This window comes from Ranitomeya variabilis, chromosome 7, assembly GCF_051348905.1.
Source record: "Ranitomeya variabilis isolate aRanVar5 chromosome 7, aRanVar5.hap1, whole genome shotgun sequence".
Classification (NCBI taxonomy): domain Eukaryota; kingdom Metazoa; phylum Chordata; class Amphibia; order Anura; family Dendrobatidae; genus Ranitomeya; species Ranitomeya variabilis.
The window spans coordinates 140,192,756-140,213,932 of record NC_135238.1 but is presented as its reverse complement, the minus strand read 5'-3'; the positions used below and the strand labels follow the sequence as shown (position 1 = coordinate 140,213,932).

General features: G+C 44.1%; 2 protein-coding genes across 6 annotated transcripts in view; one reads left to right on the top strand and one right to left on the bottom strand.

Annotated features, from left to right (window-relative positions):
- PARD3B (par-3 family cell polarity regulator beta) overlaps nt 1-21,177 on the top strand; it is a 2,038,921-nt gene that overhangs the window by 1,904,945 nt on the left and 112,799 nt on the right. The window lies entirely within an intron of this gene.
- On the bottom strand, nt 121-19,876 carry LOC143785095 (uncharacterized). Its single transcript, XM_077273767.1, has 5 exons — nt 18,841-19,876; nt 18,155-18,447; nt 10,622-10,805; nt 850-1,217; nt 121-135 (listed from the first exon to the last, which is right to left on the bottom strand). Exons 1-5 carry the CDS (start codon nt 19,874-19,876, stop codon nt 121-123), a joined length of 1,896 nt encoding a protein of 631 aa, XP_077129882.1.

Here is a 21,177-nt window from a genome sequence, read left to right as displayed (position 1 = left end):
GTCTTATGGCATTAATGGTGTCTAGAGTACATTATGAAGAGGTGTCTCCAGGTAGTGCTAAATCAACGGAAGGGTGGCAAGATGGTAGGTGAAGTATTTTAGCGTGCCCATCCGATCGGTTCAATAGAGACGACTCTAAAAGAAGCAGAGACATATATTAGAGAATTGAACATATCACAATTATTACATATATACAATGACCACTATGGTATTATATTAGGTAAAAGCAGATAGTTCGTACTCTCTATTCAGACCTTTTGGTGACAATGTGCCTAATGAATGAATCCAAAATGCCTCACGCTTCTTGAGGGTCAGGATTCTGTTCCCACCTCTACGTGGGGGTGGTACATGTTCCAAGATTAAGAATTTCAGTTGGGAAATGTTATGTCCCATGGAGATAAAGTGATGGGGTATCGGTAAGAGAAGGTTTTTGCAACGAATGGTTGATTTGTGTTTAGACACTCTATCACGGATGGATTGTGATGTATCTCCTACATACAGTAGGCCACAAGGGCATTTAATAACATAGACTACATATGTGGAACTGCATGTGAAGTAACCACAAATTTCAAATTCTTTGCCGGAATATGGGTGTGTAATTTTGTCACCTTTGAAAACATTGTTACACTGCGCACAATGAAGACATGGAAAAGTCCCTTTTCTAGGTTTGTGGAGAAAATGTTGCCTTGTTACCGTGCTAGGGCCTATATCGGCTTTCACAAAAGTGTCCCTTAGACTGGGAGCTCGTTTAAAGCATGGTAAAAACGGTTGTTTGAATTCAGGGACTTCAGGGTGAGCAGTGGCGAGAATTGACCAATTTTTCCATATGGCTTTATGTATTTTGTATACCGAGGGGTGGAAGGCATGTACGAATGGAATCCGTTTAGAGGTGTCACTCTTAGGTTTGTTTGGTGTGGTTTTAGAGTCCTCTAGAAGGGGGAGGGGGTAGCCTCTTGCTTCAAATTTGTGCGTCATTTCACGTATTTGTGACTCCCTGACAGACATGTCGGATACAATCCGCTGGACTCTTTGGTACTGTGCCCTGGGTATAGATTTCTTAGTGGAGGGGGGGTGGAGACTTTCGAAATGCAGTAGGCTGTTCCGGTCCGTACTCTTAGAGTACAGATCAGTGCTCAAGAGGCCCTCAGGATTTTTGATCACCAGTGTATCAAGGAAGTTCATCCTCTCAGGACTGTGACTAATAGTGAAGCTGATGCCTGGCCAAGAGACATTGAGTGTTTCAAAGAAAGAGTGGAGAGTTTCAGTGGGACCGTGCCATATACAGAACACGTCATTATTATTATTATTATTATTATTATTATTATTTATTGTTATAGCGCCATTTATTCCATGGCGCTTTACAAGTGAGGAGGGGTATACATAATAAAAACAAGTACAATAATCTTAAACAATACAAGTCATAACTGGTACAGGAGGAGTGAGGACCCTGCCCGCGAAGGCTCACAATCTACAATCAATGTATCTCTTCCATAGGACGACATTAGCCTGGAAGAGAGGGTTCTTATTGATGATACTTTCTTCAAAGTCTATCATGTATGCATTAGCATACGGAGGTGCTGCGTGCGAGCCCATCGCGATCCCTCTTACCTGTAGATAGAATGTCTCTTGGAAGAGAAAAAAATTAGACGTGAGAACTAGGGTTGAGCGACCTTCAGTTTTTTAGGGTCGAGTCGGGTTTTGTGAAACCCGACTGTCTTAAAAGTCGAGTCGAGTGAAATTGGCCGACCACAGTGAAAAGTCGGGTTTCGGCCGAAACACGAAACCCAGTGAAGATAATTTTATTTATTTATTTTTTTTAATCTCTCTCTCTCTCTCTCTCTCTCTCCCCCCTCCGTCCCAGAACAGAAAATTTCGATTTGCACATTCCAAATCGCTACTGCGCACAAGCGCTAACATGACGATAGGCGTTCACTCCCCTAACACCTATGTCATCACTCTGCCCACGCTCATTCATTGGCTGAAAAAATGGCGCTAATCGCGTCATACGAAACGCGACTTTGGCGCCAAGATCGCGTACCACATGGCCGACCCCACACAGGGATCGGGTCGGGTTTCATGAGACGCCGACTTTGCCAAAAGTCGGCGACTTATGAAAATGAACGACCCGTTTCGCTCAACCCTAGTGAGAACCAATTTCAAGAGGTCAGTACAGAGTGATATCTGATCCGTGTCCATGTTTGTGTTCTCTAATAGGCGGCGTGTGGAATTGATGCTTCGATATGGGGAATGGAGGTATATAAATCCCTAACATCATGGGTAACCAGGAGGGCATCAGTGAGGGCATCACTTATTGTCTCACTTTCTTTGACACAGGGGGTAGATATTTGCGGTTCAACCTACTGCCTTTATATCTTATTCTAGTATGATATTCCATTTTGACCTCTTGCCTCAAGCGAACGTTGTATGTCAATTTATTGTTTATATGTTACTGTATGTTATCCTGTATATACCTTGGTTATTTTTGTACTGGTTGTACTTCATTTTTTGTTTCTTTATTTTCTTATGATACTGTAGTGACTGATGAAAGTCCCTTTGGACTGAAACGTTTCAAGTGCTACAAATAAATCTATTCCACGTTTGCTGAATATGAGTGCTAGACTTCTTTTTTTATTTGTATTGATGGTCTGGGAACCTAGTCTATGCACCATATAGTGACTGTGCACACGGTGTTTTCACTTACGTATAATTGTCCAGAAAGCCGACGGGGGAGGGGGAGCGGTGGAGCAGCGGCAGGAACCGGCTAACAGAAGACATCATACTCACCTGTCACTGCATCTCCGTCCCTGCATCTCCGTCCTGGCGCCGGCGACTCTTCCTGTGCTGAGCGGTCACGTGGACCTGCTCATTAACGTAATGAATAAGCACGCGTCTCCACTCCCATAGGTGTGGTGCACATATTCATTACCTTAATGAGCAGTACCACGTGACCACTCAGCACAGGAGAGCTGCCACCCCAGGACAATAGAGATGCAGCAACAAAGCAAGGAGGGTGAGTAGGACAGGGGTGTGTGAGCCATGCATACAACTAAGGGATGGGGGGTGAACCATGCAGGACCGGGGGAGCCATGCATACAACAGGGGGAGCCACACATACCAGGACAGGACGGGCAGGAGCCACACATACCAGGACAGGATGGGGGAGCCACACATACCAGGACAGTACGAGGAGAGCCACATGACAGGACAGGATGGGGGTGCCACACATACCAGGACAGGATGGGGGAGCCACACATACCAGTACAGTACGAGGGGAGCCACATACCAGGACAGGACAGGACAGGATGGGTGTGCCACACATACCAGGACAGGATGGGGGAGCCACACATACCAGGACAGTACGAGGGGAGCCACATACCAGGACAGGACAGGGGGAGCCACAAATAGCAGGACAGGATGGGGGAACCACACATACCAGGACAAAACAGGGGAGCTACACATACCAGGACAGGACGGGGGAGAGCCACGCAAAGCAGGACAGGATGGGGGGGAGTCACACATAGCAGGACAGAATGGGGGAGCCACATACCAGGACAAAATGGGGGAGCCACATGCCAGGACAGGACTTTTGGAGCCACGCATAGCAGGATAGGGATAAGGGACAATGCATACCTGGCTTATACTCGAGTCAATAAGCTTACCCAGTTTTCCGTGGCAAAATTAGGTGCCTTGGCTTATACTCTGGTCGGCTTATAATCGAATATATACGGTAAGTTAGTTGGTTCTGTCAGGTGCCACTGGCCTCAGTTATGGTATGTATCTATGATAGAGTTGTGGCTTCTTCACTGGTGGACACAGAAGCGGGCCTCTATGTCTGAACAGTATATGGGCCCTTTTGCAGTCCAATATCTCATCGCAATGCACAAAACCACTTATTTTGGAGGCAAAAATGGACCCCTTACCTCTTGGGTACCTATGCAGCCGCACAGTTTGATTCAATGATATGTCAGCCCCTGGTGTTCTTTTGTAAATGGAAGCCACAATGCAGATGGGAGCAGAATCTAATTTTGAAAAATTGTAAAGGAAACTGACACATATTTTCCATAACATAAGCTGCAATCATGATAATATGAAATAAATAAGCCATAGGCTTCAGTGTAAACATTAATTTTGTAAAGTGGAATATTATTTTGAAGGTTGTAGTAACAGTCTGGAGCAGCCATCTTAAACATCATTATACTTCATTAGAACCTGCTTGGAGAAAGTCCAGAAGATTTTCAGCAGTGTGGTGGACATAACCTTCATAGAGGAGAGGGAGGAAAGGAAAGCCGGGTGTGATTGAGGGGAATTACCACTTCAACACAGGATTTCTCTAACTGGAGATATAAAACTCACTCACCAAATACCCAGCTTACATCTTGCCAATGAGCTGGCGAAAGCACAAGGCCGTCAGTCTTTTTGTGTGAGAGCTGCCATGTTTTCCATCGTGATTCACATGTGGTTTCATTCTGCTGAACGTACAATTACATTTGATTGGACTAAATGCAGCGATGGTAGGATTACAACCCGTGAAAGAATAATGTTTAACCAAACAGAAGGATTTTTCCTGTATATTGGTATACATGGGTGGCCAGGGCTTCCCAACCTACATGGATATAATGGAGGGTGTAATGACATGTGTATTCTGAGGGAGCTGAGCATTCAGTACATGACTATGTCTACAAAAAGTGCTTCTCTGGCACAGCAATCCACATCAAAATGATTTGTAATTTTCATATAGGAACATTTTTAACTTAATATATGTTTCTCAAAGCTTCCTTATAATGGAAAACTTAGGCTGTGCTCACACGTTGCAGTTTTCTGCAGTTGTTGCTTGGTTATTTTTTTGTATTATTACTACCAAAAATGCAGTTATGTACTGTAGATGCAAAATATAGTATATTTAAGCCTTTTTTCCCTATAACTTTTCTCTTTAAAAAGTAGTCATGTATTGTTATTTCATAAATCAATAGTACACATGAAAATAAGCAACTTAGTAATATGTCGTATCAAAGAAATCTACTTCTTCCTCTGCTCGAACTGATCATGCATTCTCCAAATTCTCAATTCCCAGTTAGATTCTGTCTCCAGTAAGACAAATGTAAGAGATGACAGTTGGTGCTTATAACCTTTTATGGAGACGTGTAACTACTTCTGGAGAACTTGCAGCAGAATGTGTGATTACCTCCAGCTCCTCCTCCCCATCCCCTCTCCATGGTATTTTAACACCATCTCCCATCTCAACAATGAAAACATTTTCTTCACTGAATACAGATTTTACCCATGAATTGAGAATGAATGATCAGTCCAAAGGGAGAAAGAAGCAGATTTCTCTGATAAGATTTATTACAATGTTTTCATGGGTACTATTAATTTATGAAATAAAATAAAAATGATGATTAATCTTTAATATTTATTCCTGCTTTGGCAAAAACAAAAATGTGAGATAAAAACGGCTTTAAATCAGCACTATGTGAACACAGTTTTAATACTAAGACTGAGATGTAGCTTATTAGTCAGCTGTGTGGAAAACAATTGAGGCCTCTTTCACACCTGATATTCCCATTTGTGTTCTTTCTTTATTTTCACCAATAAAACATGTACCCATTATTGTCTATGGCCATGGTTATATATTCTTTTTTTGGCGACAGGGACATGTCTACTTTAGAGCTGATTTACAGCTCCAATCACCCATTTATGTCAATGGATCTGTGAACAAAATGTACAGCACACGGACACATGTTGTCTACTTTTCACTGAATAATGGGTAGGAGAGTCTTGGGAGCCTCTACGTGACAGGAAAGACCCAGGTACGGGCCTCATGAACAGCTGCACTCAAGTATTTGCCAATAGGACATTTTCTGGCATATGACAGCAGACTCAGGCCCCACGGATATGATACAGATACAGCAAAACTAAATCTTATATATGAAGTGATCATAGTTTACAAGAGTTCTGTCTACGACCACCCTTACACTGCAGTATTTGGTCAGTATTTTGTATTAGTAATCCAAACTAATAGTGGATCTAAAACACTGAAGAGATGCAAATGTTTCCATTTTACCTGGTCTCTGTGGTAAAAATACTGAGAAATAAAAATCTACCATGTCATAGTGTTCCTCACCTCTGAAAAATGCTGCTCTATGTTTCTGTAAGGGTGCTTTCACATTGCGTTCAACAACCTGCTTGATGTCCCTGGCTGGGATTACCGTATTTTTCGGACTATAGGACGCACCGGACTATAAGGCACACCCAGGTTTTAAAGGTGTAAAATAGGGAAAAAAATATTTGAAGCAAAAAAAATGTGGTAAAATATTTAATAACATAAATAACATACTATTATATGTGGTGTTATTATATATAATAGTACGTTATTATGTTGGAAGCTGCGGGACCAGTGTGGTGTCTGTAAAGTACTATAAGAAGACACTGGAGGGTGAGTATAAGAATGGGGGCACAGGGCTTATAGTGAAAGCACCACTCCAGCACTGCAAAATAACACTGGAGTGCTGCTTTAAAATCCCATGGGAGAACTATAACTCCCAGCATGTCCTGCAGATCCTATGACATGCTGGGAGTTATAGTTCACCAAAGGAGTGGCAGAGTGCTTTATTGTGTTTTGTAAAGACTAACCTCTTAATTGTGGGAGCCAGCCTGTGGTGAGGTAAAAGCTGGAGCATCCCATGGCTGCACACACAGAGCCCTCTCTCTTGTTGCCTTTCCACAGCACACGTGCAGGACATAAGAGGAAGCTGCAGATTCTAGGTGGGAGTCTGAAGGACCTATGATGATGTCAGAAGAGGGAGGGCTCTGAGCTGCCATGTGATGCTCCAGCCCGCCCACTTCTGACATCACACAGGTCCTCCTTGTGCACCACAGACAGCTCAGCGTCCAGCACAGGCAGGTATGCAGCGATCTCCTGGCCCCTGCTGCTGCTGCCTCCTCCCCTGGACACACAGATTCTCCCCAGAATCAGTGCTGGGGAAACTGTGTGTCGCTGCTTAAGTGCAGTATTCATTTGCTGCTCCCCGCTCACCACTCAGCTGATCGGTGGGCGGGGAGCCGCTAATGAATATTCACTGCACTTAATCAGCTGGGCCATGTGGTTTTCCCAGCAGCTGATTCCGGCAGCGGGGACATCCTGAAGTGGGATATCATTGCAATCCCACTCGCTGCTGCCCCCCTCCTCACATGCTATATCCGTACTATAAGACGCACCCACACTTTCCTCCCAAATTTGGAGGAAAAAAGGTGCGTCTTATAGTCGGAAAAATACGGTATGTCTGAACCCTTCCACAAAATGGGATTCGAACATATGTGCCAAAGGGTCATAGACTATAGTGGTGCGGGCAGTGTGAACGTGCCTTCTAACATGCATCGTTTTCAGGTGTATATGCCTATTGGAGGCGGACAGTCAGAGCATTCTACCATGTCTGAGCGTCCGCCTACAATAGGCATACACACTGCAGAATGATGCACATGCAGCGCCCCAGGGTCCTAGTCATTGCAGTAATATCATTCTCCTCTAGGGGGAGTGATGTTATGTTTGGAGGCAATGAAAGACAACTGAATCCAGGTATCACAAACATACAACACATTTTGAACTCCAGGCCACCAGGGGGAGCTATGCTCCTATTTATTAGGGCACTCCTCACACTTAGGTAAAACTAGTTGCCTGGATAGGAAGTGAGGCAGTTGCTGGCTGAGCTTCGCTCAGGTAGTTGGTCCCTGACAGGGGTGGGATCCTGTCAGAAGTCGAGACAGAAGAACACAGAGCTGTTCCTGCCCTGAGTGCGGCAGCTTCTAGAAAGAGACACTGAAGGAGAACTGTATTGTAGAGAGGGTGAAGAAGTCGTAGTAAAGGAGTGGATATCAGAGGAGTTCTGCCCTGCACAGGCTGCCTCCTTCTGAGGCGCAAGATCCCGGTAGCCAGAACACCAAGGGAGGAACAGTCCTTTATGCCTTGCTCCAGAGACTGGCAGGACAGCTAATTTCACGTTATCTGCCCGCCCTATACCCAGGAGGCAAGGTGGCCCTAACGAGAGGCTGGGGCATGATAGAGTCCCTGTAAAAAGCCTCAAACCACCGGTCATACGAGTTTGTTCTATCCATCTGGGGGACAGAGAGAAAGACATAACATCTGAACATCTTCAACAGTTGTGAGGACCTTATGAGAAGCTTAGCAGTAAGGTACTACAACACACGGTGCAAGAGAAAGGCTACTGATTTCTACCTGGATAAGGGGACTCTGGATTTGCCTCCAAACCGGCCAGACTCTGCCTGCCCTGGTCTGGTGCTCTGGCCTGTGGATGCTGAAGCCTTCAGTAAAGGTAAAGAGACTGCAACCTTGTGTCCTCGTTCTTCACTGCACCTCACACCATCCACCATCTACACACTGGGAAGCCCTGGGGATACACTTCACCTGTGGGAAGGTATACCATCTAGCTGCCATAACTTCACCCCAGCGGACCCCTTAAAGCAGCGTCAGTCACCCTGACCAAATACCACAGGTGGCATCACGAACATTTCCCCTTTAAAGACCTTTCCCCTTTTTCACGGACGTCCCAAGGGCCACGGACCAGGTCAGCCACCGTGACATCCCCCTTGAGAACCGAAGGACCCGATACCGAGTACCCCTTGCCCACGGGGGCGCTCCACACAACAGAGCACAATTTCACTCCGCTGGCATAATTATAGTCTATGGCCCCATTGGCACATATGTTCAATCCCATTTAAGGGGGCTTGGATGACAGGGCCACCAAACAAATGCCTTATCACAATGTGAAAGCACCCTTAACGCTTAGATGGCAGCCACAGCAGATTTGCACCTTCCCATGTATTTTCCTTTGCTTGGACATGCTGACTATGGCCGGGTTCCCACAAGCATATTTCACAGTCCATACGTGGGCTGCAATGCTAGGACGAACTGTAGGTCTCTCGATTGGAACTTGCATTACATTTGAACGCTCCATTAGGAGAGAATACCTATGTGTCTATGAAGTTGTATGTTTGGGACAGGAGACCTGCAGTCTGTCCGGCCATTGTGGTCCATATGTGGACATTCAAATGCACTGATGTGATGCCAGCCTAACTTTACTTCTTTGACATGAAAATTAAGATGTCTGTGTAGCACTATAGAGCAAAATACTGACATTTGGGGTATTTTATGGTGTAAATGCATCGCCCCAGAGTCCTGGTCATTGCAGTAATGTTATTCTTCCACCAGGGGGAGTGATGTTACGTCTGAATGCAATAAAGGAGATCTCTTTACCAGGTATCACAAACCACACAACACACTTCACACTCCAGGCTGCCAGGGGGAGCTATGCTTCTATCTATTAGGGCACTCCTCACAATTAGGTAAAACTGTTAGTCTGGAGAGGAAGTTAGGCAGAAGCTGGCTGGAGCAAGTGGGAGTCAGATCCAGACTGCAGTCTGAGGAGGACGAGGGTCCACGGAGCTGCGCCTACCCCACGTGCGGCAGCATCCTAAGAAGGGAATTGTCTTGTAGTGAGTGAAAAACGAAGTCATAGCAAAGAGGAGAAGAAACCAAAAGGAGTTCTGCCCTGTAAAAGGCAGGAATCCGGTAGTCAGAACACCCAGGGAGTAAGGATCTCTACGCTTTACTTCAGAGACTGGCAGGACAGTTAATTCCACGTAAGCTGCCCGACCTTATGCCCAGGAGGCACGGTGGCAACTTGTGGGGGCCGGGGTGTGATAGAGTCCCTGTAAAAAGCCTCAGGCCATCAGTCATACAGGTTTGTCCTATCCTATCCATCAGGGGGACAGAGAGAAAGAGACATAACATCTGCAATAGTTGTGAGGACCTTACTGAGAAGCTCAGCAGGGAGGTACTACAAGACCCAGGCGCTAGAGGAAGACTATTGAATTCCACCTGGATAAGGGGACTCTGGATTTGCCTTCAGACCGTCCGGACTCTGCCTGCCCTGTGGTCTGTACTCTGGACTGTGGATGCTGAAGCCTTCAGTAAAGGTAAAGAGACTTCAACCTTGTGTCCTCGTTATTCACTGCGCCTTACATCATCTACCATCACCACCTACACTCTGGGAAGCCCTGGGGATACACTTCACCTGTAGGAAGGTATACCATTTAGCTGCCATAATATCACCCCAGCGGACCCCTCACAGCAGCGTTGGTCACCCCGACCGAATACCACAGGTGGCGTCACAAACATTATCCCTATAAAGACCTTTCCCCCATTTTACAAATGGACGCCCCTAGGGCCATGAACCGGGTCAGCCACCATGACATCCCCATCGAGAACCGAAGGGACCCGGTACCGAGTACCCCACTGCCCTATGGGGGTGCTCCATAAATACTTTTAAAGATATAAAAAAATAATACAAACTGGAAAACACAAAGGAAATATACATAAGACAATCATGTTGTGAATAAAATCTAGTGAGAAGAATGAGATTCAGTTGACCCTAGTGCAATAAAGGGGTTGAATCAGCCTACTACTAAAGTGCGTCAGGAGAAGCCCCATAGCATAATAACGAGGATAGTCCCCATCTCCACATAAGAAACCGGAGTCACCAGCTGTTCATGGTCAACCTTCTTCCCATTCTCTTTAGCAGACTTCCCTTTCATCTGTCATCTTTACCATTTGCCAACGATATGGAGGGAGGTAGAACCTGTGCAGGTTCAATCCATGCATTAGGATAGGGTGATAGACCTTCGTAGCTGATGTTTGGAACCTCAGAAAACATTTCTTGCAATTTCCAGGCGATTGTACAGCTGCTCCTCCATACAAAGAGCCCTCTCATGCTTACTCTAACTGTAATAATCTAAAATAGACCCAAGTTCTCATGAAACATTTCCGTGGTAAGAGCTGGAAACAATTGTAAAACACAAAACTTGAAGAACATATTTCATACCCTTGATGAAGTGCCATTATAAGGAAAAGTTTGGGTGTTTTCACCACTTTTTGCCATTTTTTTAATGAATCTATTTTTCAGCTTTTTTTTCCTTTTTTTCTTCATTCCGTTGATCGAAGATTGGCAACCAAAGATTCCAAAGTTAAGTGGAGCCTTAACATATATGACACCAGGGATCTGTAATGACTGCAGGAAAATCACAACATTCCGGGCGTCATTTATCAGAGCCGAAGAGCTTATAAAACTCCACTCACGCACACTGCTCCAAGTCATTTCAGGCCTTTGCGGGTGAGATTGAACTGGGTGTAGCACGAACTTTCTATCTGAATGTGCATCCCGGGGCACATCCATCACTCTGCTGGAATACATATACATTTAAGAGTTCTATAAACGTTTTCATTTCACTAGCCATAAACCAGCTATGAATCCTAAAACCACCAACTTTTGGCAATGCCACTCTTTAATGACTAATTTAGCGTTCTGCTGCGATAAATGAAAACACGTTGGAATCCTAACTGTAATGTGATCCATACGTTGAGCTGTCAGCATACGCTTTGAGTTCACGAATATAAGGGATTAAATATACAGACGTGTATGTCTCTCTTCCTACAGCACATTAGAAACGTATGCTATATTTATTGCAGTCAAACAATGGCCGATTCCTTATACGTTGCTTTTTATGAGACTAACAAAAACAACATTTTTATGTTTGTGGGAAAAGTGAAGCATTTCATGCAATTTGTTAAATTGGGGGATATTGGATGCAGAACATATGGGCAAACACAGATGGAAAATTGTGACACACCATCGAGGTCATAGAGAGGAATTTCACCAGGAGAAAAACATCACTCAGGGAAAGCATTGAGCGAATAGTCTACAGTGCAGCAGCTTTAAGTGTTCCCATTTCTGAGCACAGGTGGATTTCACATAAATGCTGGGTCCCTTATTGGTCCACATATGCTGATAATGAGATATAATGGGGAATGTGGTAATTTGTTCTCCTAGGACTTGAGACAACTTGTCAAAAGAAGTCTTGATATCTTACTGTTGTAAACTCTGAAGGTTTCCTGACCTAGTGAAAGTGTGCTGCTTAATATCCTTCACACCCCCTATCTCAGCATTCGATACCTTGCATCAGAAAACATAGTGCATTTCTGTATTAGTATATGTACTACTGACTAGAGTAGAAGGTGTGCATGAGTAATGAATATGCATGCCACCGGACATAAATTGTATACACGATATACATCTAAAAAGCTGAAAACAGTAAAAAGTGAGTTATTTTCTTAATTTATGGCCAAGTAACTTTATATAAGTATTAAAGAAAACTTGTCACCAGGAAAAAACGCTATTAACCTGCAGATATGGGGTTAATAATAGCATTATTAACCTGGCTGGTGCCCGCACTTCGCTGAAAGCTGCAGGGAGAAAATAAATTTTATTTCCCCCGGCAGCATTCTGGTTTCAGTCACGGGACGGCACTGGTTCTGGTTCATTCACAGCGATGAGTATACAGATGAGTGGCTGTAACTGCGCCCCCACCCCTGACTGTCAGCCGGCCCTAATGAATTGCCAGTGTCAGTCAGGGACATGTGTGCGGTTACACCTGCGGTTACTGAACCTTCACTGCCCCCATAACTGACTGAAACCAGAACACTGCCAGGAGGAATAAAGGTTAATTTCTTCCTGCAGCGTTTGGATAAGTGTGGGTATTGAGCAGGGTAGTAATGCTAATAACTAATAATTGATGATGTTTTTCTGGTGACAGGTTCCCTTTTAAGACTACTTTTTTTATATAATAAAGTACTTATAAATATTATACATGGCATAGCATAATTCTTATTAAAGTAATGAGTCATGCTTTCCATAAGTAATGTCCTTCATAGGAGTGTACTACATATGGTGCCTTGCAAGGGTGCAGCTATACACCAGCAGATCAGTTCCCTCTGTCTATAGAATTGGTCCATCCTTCTCATCCAGCAGAATGTAGACCTTTACTGTCCCACCTGGAGGAAAGTAGAATCATTCATTTAGGCACGACTGATTTCTTTAAAAGAGTTCAGAGTTAATATAACACAATAAAATACCATTAGGATCGGTTGTACCATCAGATTCCATATAGTTTTGTATAAAGGCCACCAGGAGCTGATTTTGTTTTCCACCTTAAATAGGACCTATCACTAAGACTATTGTGACCAGTTTTTGATCTTTTTCTTGCTGCTCCCCAATTATGCTGTTTTTTTAATCTGCTATACTATTCCAGAGATGTGAGCCTTTTTATTTAGCACTGATTTTTATGGTTTTTACAAGGAGACTGTCATGATCCATTCCAGAGTTTAGTCCTGTCTGCTCTTTCTCTGGGTGGATCATGTCAAGGGTTAACTTTGCTCTGCCTCATTCTGGGCTCGGGTTTGCTATTTAGCTCCCAGGTATCCTGAGGGTGGTGTCAGCTATAGCTCTGTCTTTGGCATGTGAACCTGATTCTGGAAGCCCTTGATTTGTCCTGTGTTTGTTATCTCCCCCTGCCTGCCCTTTCCCAGTGTCTCTTTGTTTGTCTGTAGTTCTGCTTGACTCTCTGGTTCTGACCTCCTGGCTTGGCTTTTCCTCTCCGTTTCAGTTTGTCCCTATTGTACCGTATTTTGCCCGTCCTGGTTTACTGATCCCTTGCTATGTCCTGACTGTCCATTCTGTCTAAAATCCTTTTGTACTATTGTGCTGTCTTGTGCTCTGACTTGGCTTTCCTGACCTCGCTCTCGCCATTAGGTGGCGTCTGTTCAGTTGCCCTGTGTGTGCAGTCTGGCTTCCCTACCAAGCTCCCCCTGGTTGAGGTTGCACTGTACTGCAGTACAGCTGCATGACAGAGACATTGCTCACAGGGTTGTCTAGAGACATGTGTGTAGGCACCAGTAGCATAGCTACCGGGGCAGCAAAGGGGGCCATCGCCCTGAGCTCCATGCTCTGAGGGGGCCCACCCGGAGCTATGCTACTGTAACTGTATCAGCATGTGCACAGTGCGCTGATACAGTTACATTCTGTGGCAGAGCATGGAGAATCGATCTCCCTGCTCTACCACCAGTCACTATGGGATCCCTGAGCAGGCAGGGGGGCCGGTTACAGCAGTGGGCCCTCGCCTGTCATCGCAGGTTCAGCTGTATTGGCTAGGTGCCGATACAGCTCACCTCATTGATGAGAGAAGGATCGCTACGCTCCTTCTCCCATAATTCCCCTGTCAGCGTCTGATGTCACTGACGCTGACTGTGACAGCACTGACAGGGATCACGGTGACGTCACTACCTGGCACCCGCAGTCTGGAGATGAGCGGGAGCTCAGAGCAGCAGAGGAACCAGGAAGAAGAGAGGTGTGTGAGGGGGGCTTCCTTATACTACAAGTTCTGCATATGGGGTGCTGCCTTATACTACAGAGTCTGCCTATGGGGGCTGCCTTATACTACGGGGTCTGCCTATGGGGCTGCCTTATACTACAGAGTCTGCCTATGGAGGGCTGCCTTATACTACAGAGTCTGTCTATTGGGGCTTCCTTATACTACAGAGTCTGCCTATCGGTGCTGCCTTGTGATATAGAGTGTGCCTATGGGGGCTGCCTTATGCTATAGAGTCTGCCTATGGGGGTGCATTATACAATATAGAGTAGGCCTATGTGGAGTGCATTATACTATATTGAGGACTATCTGGTGCATTATACTATATGGAGGCTATCTGGGGTCCATCATACAGTGTGGAGATTACAGTGAGGGGGTCATCATACAGTGTTGGAGCCATCAAACAGTTTGGGGGCTACTAAGAGGTCAGTATACTGTGTGGGTTGTACTATACAGTGAAGGGTCATTATACTGTGTATAAGAGAACATACTGTGTATAGGGGAGCTGTACAGGGGGGAGACTCAGGACATTATTAAATATAAATGGGCACTTATTGTTATAGGGGAACTCAGGTTACTGTGACTATCAAAGGGGCACACAGGGCATTATTACTTTCTAGGGGGCAAAATATGGGCACTGTTTTCTAGGGATCTTGCACTATATTATAGAGGGGTGTTTTAGAATTTGGAAGGCACAGAGAACCACACAGCAGGTGCAGTAATAGGGACACATACAGCAGCAGCGGCTCAGTATTGGGGTATCAGGTGCAGTAATAGGGTCACATAGGGCAGCAGCGGCTCAGTATTGGGATATCAGCAGGATGAGGAGTTTGTGCAGGTTGGGAATAGATGGTGATGGGTCTGGAATGTGAGAAGTGAAATGTGTCTTTGTTGTATTCTCTGCAGCCGAGTCGTGGCTGAAAGAAGTTGTCATGTCAGCCTGGGCCAGATGGAAAAGACGTGAAATGTGAACGATTCCATCAGAAAGAACGTCAGCGGTATGTCTCCATCTATAACTGTGCTGTGATCTCTTATATGTTCTGTAGGATTGGTATCTACCACTGACCATATGGCAGTAATATCCATGTTGGCCTTTGCATATAGATTATTTTCAGCAACATCGCTGTCATCTGCTGAGGTCCTCCTCCACTATTAGGGTGCGTCACCGAGTTGTAATCAGGGTTACCTGGTTAGGGGCCCACTGAGAAGTTTTGCCCCCCTGAAGCAAAACCCTAGCTACACTTTTTGTAGGCACTAGTGATGAGTGAGTATACTCGTTACTCAAGATTTTCAAGCATGCTCGGGTGGTCTCCGAGTATTTGTTAGGCCATGTTCACACTTTGCGGGTGACCTCTGCGGGTTCTCCGCAGCGGATTTGATAAATCTGCAGGGCAAAACCGCTGCGGTTATCCCTGCAGATTTATCGCGGTTTGTTCCGCGGTTTCCGCTGTGGGTTTCCGCCTATACTATTGATGCTGCATATGTAAACACAATTTTGTAAGTGGGCACCATCTAATAATAGTGTAATAAATAGTGTGGGTTCACCACCAAGCATGTATAGTACATATTCTAATTTTGAAGAAAAAAGCACATGCTCAAAAAAGTAGGAACTCCACCAGTCAAAGTTGTTGTCTAAATTACAAAAGTTTATTTCCACATAAAGGTACTACACACATTTAAAATCATTTAAAATTACTCCCAAGAGTAAATAGCTCCAAATATTCTTATAGTTTGTGCAGAATACACCTAGTTATACAGAAATGTTGTCTATCATTAACAAAGCTGCTGCACAAAATTTAATTAATAGTACTGCACATGCTGCATATCTATAGTTAAACATAAATTACAGTAAACAGGACCTTTAAGTTGGCGACCTTAGTATAAGGGAGTTATATCATATAGTTTCAAACACTTTCCTTAACAGGGGCAAACATGAATCATGTAGCAATCTCAAACTATATCTGCCGATGATGTATACCGGTGCATTTGTGTGCACCCATTGTTAGACCTCCAGAGATGCCCATACATGAAACAATGTCAATATAGATCTTAGAAACCCATATGAGGGTTCAATTGTCAAGTAGGAGAAAGTTATATACTTCACCCTAACCAGTCCTCTGCGGTCGCCCCCTGGTCCCTCACAGCGGCTGTGCAGTCAGATGGAGTTTTTCAGAAGCCCACGCGTTCCGACACACACGGGTGTCTTCCTCAAGGTGAGTGTACCCCAAGTGTGGATTTATGTCTTTTTATACTGTAACAATCTTGTTTACCTTTCACAGGTGTGAGAAGCGGGTGACGGCGTCGGCGTCCGCGTGTTACTGTCTGACCCGGAAGTGTAGGTCCAGGGTCATGTTCTTGCTACGCATTTGCGCATTTGTGCACACTGTTTTTTCTCTCCCTCTCTCTCCCTTTGATATGCGCAAGTGCGCGTGAGTCCGGGAGGATAATACATCCCAACCCTCGCTTGTGCGTGCTGGTGGTTGCGCCTGCGTGCTGATTATTTACCTATTTGCCTGTATGCACTTGTGCAATAGCGTTTAGTGGTAGTATTAAGAAAACAAATATGCATACCTATTATTTTATATAGCCCATAAAGCCGCATGCCTGGGTTACAGCATTTTTAAAACATTGTGCTTGAGCGCCAAAGACTTGTTTTTATGACCTTGCGATACCATATTACTCATTTATAAGTGCTGTTGCGCTATAATTCTGTATCCCACATCATTGTTTTTTACCAAACAACTATATACCAAAAATTATGATATTTGTATACCGCATATGGACTTGAAGTCCATTTTAGAACAAAAACACATGTGGTCAAACCTCTGGTCATCTTACAGTTGTAAAGGTTAAAGTCCCAGGCTAAGTGGCTAAATTGTACCCTTGTATATAAAAAAAAAAAGGTTTCTTTTTTTCAAGGTTTCTCCCCAGATCTTCATCATAGGTGGCTGAAGTTCCGAAGTCTTTTATGTTCCATAGGGCCTATTTGATAGATGTCTGCTAAAAATGGAAAAATAAAAAAGCAAGGGGGACAAAAAGGAAAGAAAAAAAGGAAAGTTTTTGGTTGTTTTAAATTTTTACAGAGAGCATATAAATGCAGTACAAATATAATATATATAAAAAGGTTAACCTTAATTGCCTATGGTCAAACAAAGAGGGGCCATTCAAATCATTTCTTTTTATAGAAGCCAGAGTATAACAGCTCCTCATTGAGACCATTGGGTGCTAGGCTGTCTAGTTCATATATCCATCTAGCTTCTCGACGCAAAAGCTCCTCTGTTGCATTGCCACCCCTTATGTTGGTATTTACCGCCTCTAGGCCCATGACTTTGAGGGAATCTCCCAGACCCGCATGGGCTTCCAAAAAATGAGCTGCCACTGATGTTAACGTTTTTCCTTTTGATTTATCAGATCTAGCGGTGGCGATGTTGGACAGGTGTTGTTGTGTTCTGCGTCGTATCTCTTGTGTTGTCTGTCCAACGTACATTTTATCACAGCCACAGAACAATGCATAGACAGCATTACGTGAACGACAATTAAAGTACGTTTTTGATTGTACCTGTGTGGGCAAGTGTCTAATTGTAATTCCCCTACTAGCAATCATCTTTGGACAAATAGAACAGCTCCCACAAGGATAAGATCCTTTGTTGGGGTGACCAGTTCTTAATTTAGTGGTTGGGCGTCTATAGTGGCTATTAGACAAATAGTCTTTTAGATTTTTCGCCCTCCTTGCCACTATTTTAGGTCGATCCCCTATAAAAGGTCTTAGTTTTGTTTCACTTCTTAAAATGCCCCAGTTTGCATTAAGGATGCGATATATATCACTCCACTGGTTGTTGAATCTAGTGATTAGATTTACTACATTTGAGCTTGATCTTACCCATGATCTTAGGGCCTCTTCTCTTGTCCTCTCTCTTGATGACTCGAATGCCTTTGAGATGGTTCTACGAGGGTACCCCTGTTCGCGAAATCTGTTGGTTAAATGGCGAGATTCCTCCAAAAAGTCCTCTGTGCGGCTGCAATTCCTCCTCAGTCTGAGGAATTGTCCTTTTGGGATGCCTCTTTTTAGGTGCATTGGGTGGAAACTGTCGAAATGGAGAAGGTTGTTGGTTGCTGTCCGTTTTCGATACAAAGTGGTAATGATCCGGTTGTGGTCGATCTTCAGTTGTAGATCTAAAAATTCAACAGATATAGTGGAAAAACACGATGTCAGTTTAATGTTCCACTCATTGTTGTTGAGCCCCTCTATGAATTTACTCAGATCTTCAGTTGTCCCTGACCAGACTATGACTATGTCGTCTATATACCGTAGCCATTTTGCCACATGTATAGAATACTCCTCCAATCTTTGTACATGTGTCTCCTCCCACCATCCCAAAAAGAGGTTGGCGTATGAGGGCGCACATTTGGCCCCCATAGCTGTGCCTGAGGTTTGTTTGTAGAACTCCCTGTCAAACACAAAGTAGTTTTTTTCCAGAACAAATTTGAGCAATTTCAGGATGAAGGTATCATGTGCCCTGTCCCCTGTAGATTGTTTACCTAGAAAGTAGGAAGTTGTTGTCATACCCAAATCGTGTCCAATATTCGTGTATAACGCCTCCACATCTAGAGTCACTAGAATAGCATTATCCGGAATTTCTAGACTTTCACAGATTTCTATAAGATGGGATGAATCTCGCACATAAGAGTCCAAGGACTTCACCAACGGCTGTAAGAAAAAGTCGAGATAAGAGCATGGTTTCTCATATAATCCCCCCAGCCCCGATATAATCGGCCTACCTGGTGGCCTATCAATGGATTTATGAACTTTTGGCACTAAGTAAAATGTTGGTATAGCCGGGTAGGTTGTAATCAAATAGTCTCGTTCTCTCTTGTTTATCGTGCCTGTCGCAAAAGCTCCTGTGATCAATTTGTCCAATTGATTTTTGAATATTAATGTTGGATCAGATGGTAATTTTTGGTAATATTGGGCACTGTCTAGTTGGCGTCTTGCTTCCTGAAGGTACATATCTTTAGGCCATAACACAATATTTCCACCCTTGTCTGATTCTTTGATTTCAATCAGATCATTGTTTTTTAGTTTTGAGAGTGCTAATTTTTCCTCCTTCGTGAGGTTGTTCTGGCCATGTTTATCCAATTGGAGTCTTTTAATATTTCTGCACGTGGTCTCAAAGAATATCTGTATAGTTGGAAACATTGAGAATTTGGGGGTTGCCTGTGATGGCAATCTGCCATTAAAACGTCTCCTTCCCTGGTCCCCGTCATTTTCGGACAATAAGTCTAGTAGATCCCTAAACGTTTGTCTGTCCTGGTCCGGTAGCTCATCTACTAGCGATGGTTGATGGTATAACATTTTAAATGTCAACTGTCTGCAGAAAAGGTAAATATCTTTAGTTAATTCAAATTTGTCTAAACCAATCATGGGTGAAAAAGACAGACCCTTTGTAAGTAAATTAGTTTCTATTTGTGATAGCTGGTATGTTGAAAGGTTAATAATCCTAAACCTGTTCGTATCATTACCTGTTTCTGCCATGGGGCAATGGGTGTTTAGAACCATTTCCGGCTGTTGAGGCGCGTAGTTCTCTTCGAACTCGGGGACCATAGTCTCAGATTGCGATTTTTCCTGGCTCGGGTGTTTAGGTTTTCTTCGCCCCCTTCTATGCTGCTTTCCCTGTCGCTTGTGTCTGTTGATAAAAAATCACTACCTGCACTAGGTCCCACTATGTCTTTGGTTGGGCCCTCCCCCTGATTTACTATTTTAGTGGAGGTTCTCCTGTTGCCCTGGTGGGTCCACCTGTACATCCTTTGTTTTTCCATGTCCAGTTTGTCTCGCTGAAATTTATTCTTTTTTCCTCTAATTATGTCCTTTTCGTATTTGTCAATTATTTCCTTGAGGTGCATTTTGAACGGTTCTATTTGAGTTTTACTATCAAAGGTCTCTAGTTCCCTTTCTTTCTTGTTAATGTCCTCTTTTATTTTTGTTAACACTAGCCTGTCTTGATCTATTAACATGTCAATAATTATGTATGAGCATCTCTGCAGGCCATTCTCCCAGGTAGTTTTAAACTCCTGCTCTACTTCCCAAGCAGGGAATATTTGTACTCTGAGGCCCCGTGGGACCAGTCCTAATTTCTTATATTCCAACAAGCTAGTCATGTTCCACCACGTTTTTGTCAATTTTTTATGCAAATTAATCAAATCCTGAGTTAGACCCTGAAATTCCACATTATTAGTGCTGCTACCACCAGCCATAACGCCATCTACTGGCCCAAAAATATCCTTCATTTGTTCCTGCCAGGCCGCTTCTCTAGCTGTTAAATCCATTCTATCAGTACCTGATGTGCCTCCACTTATAGAAAGAACTCTTTACAAAAGAGAGTCCAACAGCCAATATGTAAACACAATTTTGTAAGTGGGCACCATCTAATAATAGTGTAATAAATAGTGTGGGTTCACCACCAAGCATGTATAGTACATATCCTAATTTTGAAGAAATGCAGCAATATGCAGCATCAATAGTAATGTTAAAATAAAAAAAAAAGTTTATATACTCACCCTCTGACGTCCCGATCTCCTCGGTGCTGCACCCAGCGGTCCGGTTCCAAAGATGATGTGCGAGAAGGACCCTTCGTGACGTCACGGTCATGTGACCGCGACGTCACGGTCATGTGACCGCGACGTCACGGTCATGTGACCGCGACGTCACCGCAGGTCCTGTTCGCACAGCAACTCTGACCGGCCGGCCGCGTGCAGCGCTGAGAGGTGAGTATAACATGATTTTTTATTTTAATTCTTTTTTTTACACACAAATATGGTTCCCAGGGCCTGAAGGAGAGTCTTCTCTCCTCCACCCCAGGTACCACCCGCACATTATCCGCTTACTTCCCACAACGTGGGCACAGC

Coding starts and splice junctions, on each gene's coding strand:
- LOC143785095 (XM_077273767.1), bottom strand. CDS start 19,876: ATGGTCCCCGAGTTCGAAGAGAACTACGCGCCTCAACAGCCGGAAATG. Junction 18,448..18,840: donor GAATATTGGACACGATTTGG/GTATGACAACAA, acceptor TTGAATTTTTAG/ATCTACAACTGAAGATCGAC. Junction 1,218..10,621: donor CTCCATATCGTTGGCAAATG/GTAAAGATGACA, acceptor TCTCTTGGCCAG/GCATCAGCTTCACTATTAGT.